Raw genomic sequence first — 3,820 nt, 5'->3', positions numbered from 1 at the left:
GTGACCAAATCTCCAAAAGTACCACTGAAAATTATTAGTGTAATTATATAATCGATCAAATCTTTGTTAGCACAAAACATGCTTATTACCTTAATATTAGATAAATAGAGGAAACTGGGATATTAGTTTTCTTATTCAAGAGATTAAGAGAGCGAGAGTTTAATAATGAATGACGCGCGGTTTAAGTGTCATTAACATTCATGTTAAGAAGGTACAAACTGGAACATTTTTTTAGGGATCCCTGGACAATTTTAAAATGTCCTCTTTAAAACGAGAATGGAGGACACTGGCATACTAGACTTATTTAGCTGATCTACATCTTACGACTTTTGTAGCAGTAATATGTTTTGATAAGATAAAAGTTAGGGGGAGATTAGTTACTCTCATCACTAGAGTCAAGGTGTTTGGGTTAATATTTGAACATTGGACCTAGATGAAGGAAAGCCCAAGAATGCCAACTAAAAAGGGACTTGCCCGAAACCCAGCACCAAGCACAAAGGCAAAGTGAAGCCTTCTCAGCCAAGATACAAGCCACGTGCTTACCATTGAAGTGACAAGTGATGAAGACTAACCTATTACCAGCCAAAGAACACTTTCTAGTGGCATTCCAAATAAAAAGTTGATGACTCACTACCCTCCAAGTGCTTTTGGGTAAGAGCAAGGTCACCGCAGTTGGGTTAATTGGCCTATAAAATGAAGAAGAGGCCCCAGAGACAAAGACATTCAACCAATCAAACAAACAAACATACAAACTCTGCTCTCAAGCCATATTTGCATTCAAAAGTTGAAATCAACCCAGATTCAGTCATTTTTAGCAACAAGCTATCTCTTGTCTAGTTTAAAGCTCTGCTATCTCCCTTAGTGGCATAGTATCGATTCCCTTGTGTAAACTTGTTTACCATCCATCACTTTTTAGCATATAAACCCCTGTTAATTCAAGGAGAAGTGATTGCAAGAGGTTCAACCTTGACAGACAAGGTGAAATCTTGCCCGACGCTCTTTGTTTGTTTTCTAAATTTGTAGATCTATTACTTAATGCATTCTCTAGTATGTATTTAAGTCATTTCCATCAGTTTTCCTATCTTAAGAATTTCATTTGCATCTGGATTTAGTTAGTTTAATGGATATGTTATCATTAAAATCAATCAAGAACCAAGCAAACGACTTAAAGGGGCCTGGACTCACTTCATTTGAACATACAAGACTATGAACTAAAAGTCCTTATTTCCAAGGCAAGAAAAAGAACTTAATGTGGACTTAACCTATCCATGACAATCCTTTGATAACAACAAGTCCGAGTAACTTGGGGCGCAAGTAATTGACTAAAAACACTCTTGTTCTACATCTGCTATATTGAGATAGCAGTGGCACGCCTATCACTTAGTTAATTTTAATTGTGAGCCTCAAGGCCTACACCTAAGGCCCTACAAAAGCACATTTCAGAACTAACTTTGTCCTCTTCTTGTAGCACATTAACAAGCAAGAGTCTGACTACACATCCAAAGTGCCAATCCCTTAGGGAGCTGTGCTGAGGTCCGAGGATCATTCTCCAGAGAAATCTTTGCCCGAACATAGTTTTGGCACACCCAATGGGACATTTATAGTCTTGTATGCCAAGAAAAAGAAGGAAGGAGAAAACCTTCAGGGGGAACACAGAATATGGGCTACCTTAGTGTCTACCAAGATCGAGCATGACAAATCATCCAGAGGATTTTTCTTCCTTGCAAGGACCAGTTATTCTAGAGAGCCCAACTTCATCTAAGAAGTGAGGAGAAAAGGTGACCGATGAAGATTTGCAAGCCGCCATGGTACTAGTGCTGAAAAGTATGGAGAATATCACTTTGGACTCCAGAGGAGAAGTAAGTAAACTCTGTTCCTTAACAGGGAGTCTGCAAAGAAGATTAAATCTGGAGTACTCTACTCCAAAGAATGGTTATGCCAGGGAAATGATGAGGGAAAAGAGCCCTGAGAAAGAACCAATTATCCCCCTATTTCCTGTGCTTGAGGAAAAGAGGGATAAAGGAAAAAAGAAGGAAGGATTTGGAGTTAGTTAGCCAGTATTGGAGGAGATCTTGGAAATAGAGTTGCCTGACCCCTTATTGTTTTCACTAGGTAGTAGGGGCATAGCGGGTAAGAAAGAAAGAAGTATGGGATGCCCTAGTTAATCGGAGAATCCAGTGCAAAATGCGAGCCTACCAAGGCAGACAAGCCTCTTCGTTATAGGCCCCCACCATTGGCCAGTAAGGGAGAGGATGCCAAGTGGAGACAGCCCGACCTAAAGAAGGAAACCTTATCGGGCAATGATATTAGCTCGAATGGGGAGCCTCACATACCCCATGCAACAATACAGCTAACCAGCGGTTGAGAGATGAGTTAGGTGAGTTAAGAAGGATGGTGGCCAAGAATGCTCAACCCCAAGCTCGTCCACTGTTCAGGATCACTTACCAAAAGCCATACCCGAAGTATATTGATGAGCATAATCCTTTTCCAATCAACTTCAAGATGCCTGTGTCTCCTACTTTTAGTGGGGAGGATGACAGTGTATCCTCTAAAGATCACATCTTCAAGTTCTCTAATCATTGCGTGGCATTTGAAGACAATCCTAATTATAAGTTAAGATTGTTTGGGAACTTATTGGTTGGCCTAGCATCTCAATGGTATTCGCTATTGCCCCCCAATTCTACTGCTAACTGGGGGCAAATGGAGATGGCTTTCCATGAGCAGTTATATAGGATAGAGCCTGAGATGTCTATTAATGATTTAGTAGAGGTGAAACAATATGAACATGAGTCTACAGAAGACTTCATGATAAGTTTTGAAGGACAAGAATTAGGTGACAATTCCCTATAATCATGCCCAACTCATATTCATCGCTCAAAATGTCTTGAGGCTGCCTTTGAGGAAAAATTTTTATGATGTACAATTCAATGAGTTACAAGAGTTGGTAATTGCTGCCACAAAGTACGAAAAACTGTTGCTTAAGGAACATCAAGTGAAGCACTCATCTAAGGCTCTTCCTTTTTACAAGAATAAAGCTGCAATTCACCAAGTGGAGTTTGAAGAAGCTGAGCCAGAACAAAATGATAACCATGGAAGAGAAGGGATGAACATGTGTGCGGTAGAGATGGCTACCCCCTTCAAACCTTTAATAGTGAAAGGGTTAGTCCAACTAGTCAATGATCAGAAAGTGGTGATGAATGATGGTGGATTTGTCTCTATGAAGCCCCCTAAATACCAGAGTTATTCTTTTGATTTAACCAAGGCCTCAGAGATCTATGAAGTATTGGTACGGGCAAGAATGATCGTGCCCAACAGCACCAAAAAGATGCCTAAACCAGAAAACCTAAGAGGAAAGAAGTATTGCAAGCTGCATTGTACCTTCAATCACTTCATAACCAACTATGTCCAATTCAGGGATTGGATACAAGACCTCATAGTGAAAGGAAAGTTGTTGTTGGAAAAACCACAAGCCAATATGATGATTGACATATATCCCTTCACAAAAGCCCCAATAAACATGATTAACTTAACTTGAGCGGAAAAAAGGAAAGGGAAAGTTACTTGGGAAGTGAAAGTAGAAATGAGGCAAGTTGACAAACTAACAGAAGGAACTATCAAGCTGCCTGAGAAACTTAAAGCAGCTATAATTAAAGGGTTAGTGTTGTGTAGCAAGTGCCAATATGTATGTGAGTTAGAAGTGCCAGCATCAGGAGATATTATTGATTGGAAGTTGATCAGAAGAAAGGAGAAGGAAAAACAAGAAGCCCGCAGAAGTATCATGCATGCAATTGAGAAAGAGACCTCTAGAAATGTTTTCCAA

General features: G+C 39.9%; 1 protein-coding gene across 1 annotated transcript; it reads left to right on the top strand.

The window, feature by feature from the left end:
- Window positions 1-2,391: 2,391 nt before the first annotated feature.
- On the top strand, window positions 2,392-3,535 carry LOC137732727 (uncharacterized). Its single transcript, XM_068472012.1, has 2 exons — window positions 2,392-2,769; window positions 2,834-3,535. The coding sequence occupies exons 1-2, from the start codon at window positions 2,392-2,394 to the stop codon at window positions 3,533-3,535; spliced, it is 1,080 nt and encodes a 359-aa protein (XP_068328113.1).
- The last annotated feature ends 285 nt before the right edge of the window (window positions 3,536-3,820 follow it).

Source organism: Pyrus communis, chromosome 4 (assembly GCF_963583255.1).
Source record: "Pyrus communis chromosome 4, drPyrComm1.1, whole genome shotgun sequence".
NCBI lineage: Eukaryota > Viridiplantae > Streptophyta > Magnoliopsida > Rosales > Rosaceae > Pyrus > Pyrus communis.
Note: the sequence above shows the minus strand (reverse complement) of the source record. Positions and strands in the feature narration are given on the sequence as shown.

What these genes read in the sequence shown, in the direction of transcription:
- LOC137732727 (XM_068472012.1), top strand. Translation starts at nt 2,392, where the DNA reads ATGGTGGCCAAGAATGCTCAACCCCAAGCTCGTCCACTGTTCAGGATC. An exon ending in CTATTAATGATTTAGTAGAG is followed by an intron (nt 2,770 to 2,833) that starts GTGAAACAATAT and finishes GACAAGAATTAG; the next exon opens with GTGACAATTCCCTATAATCA.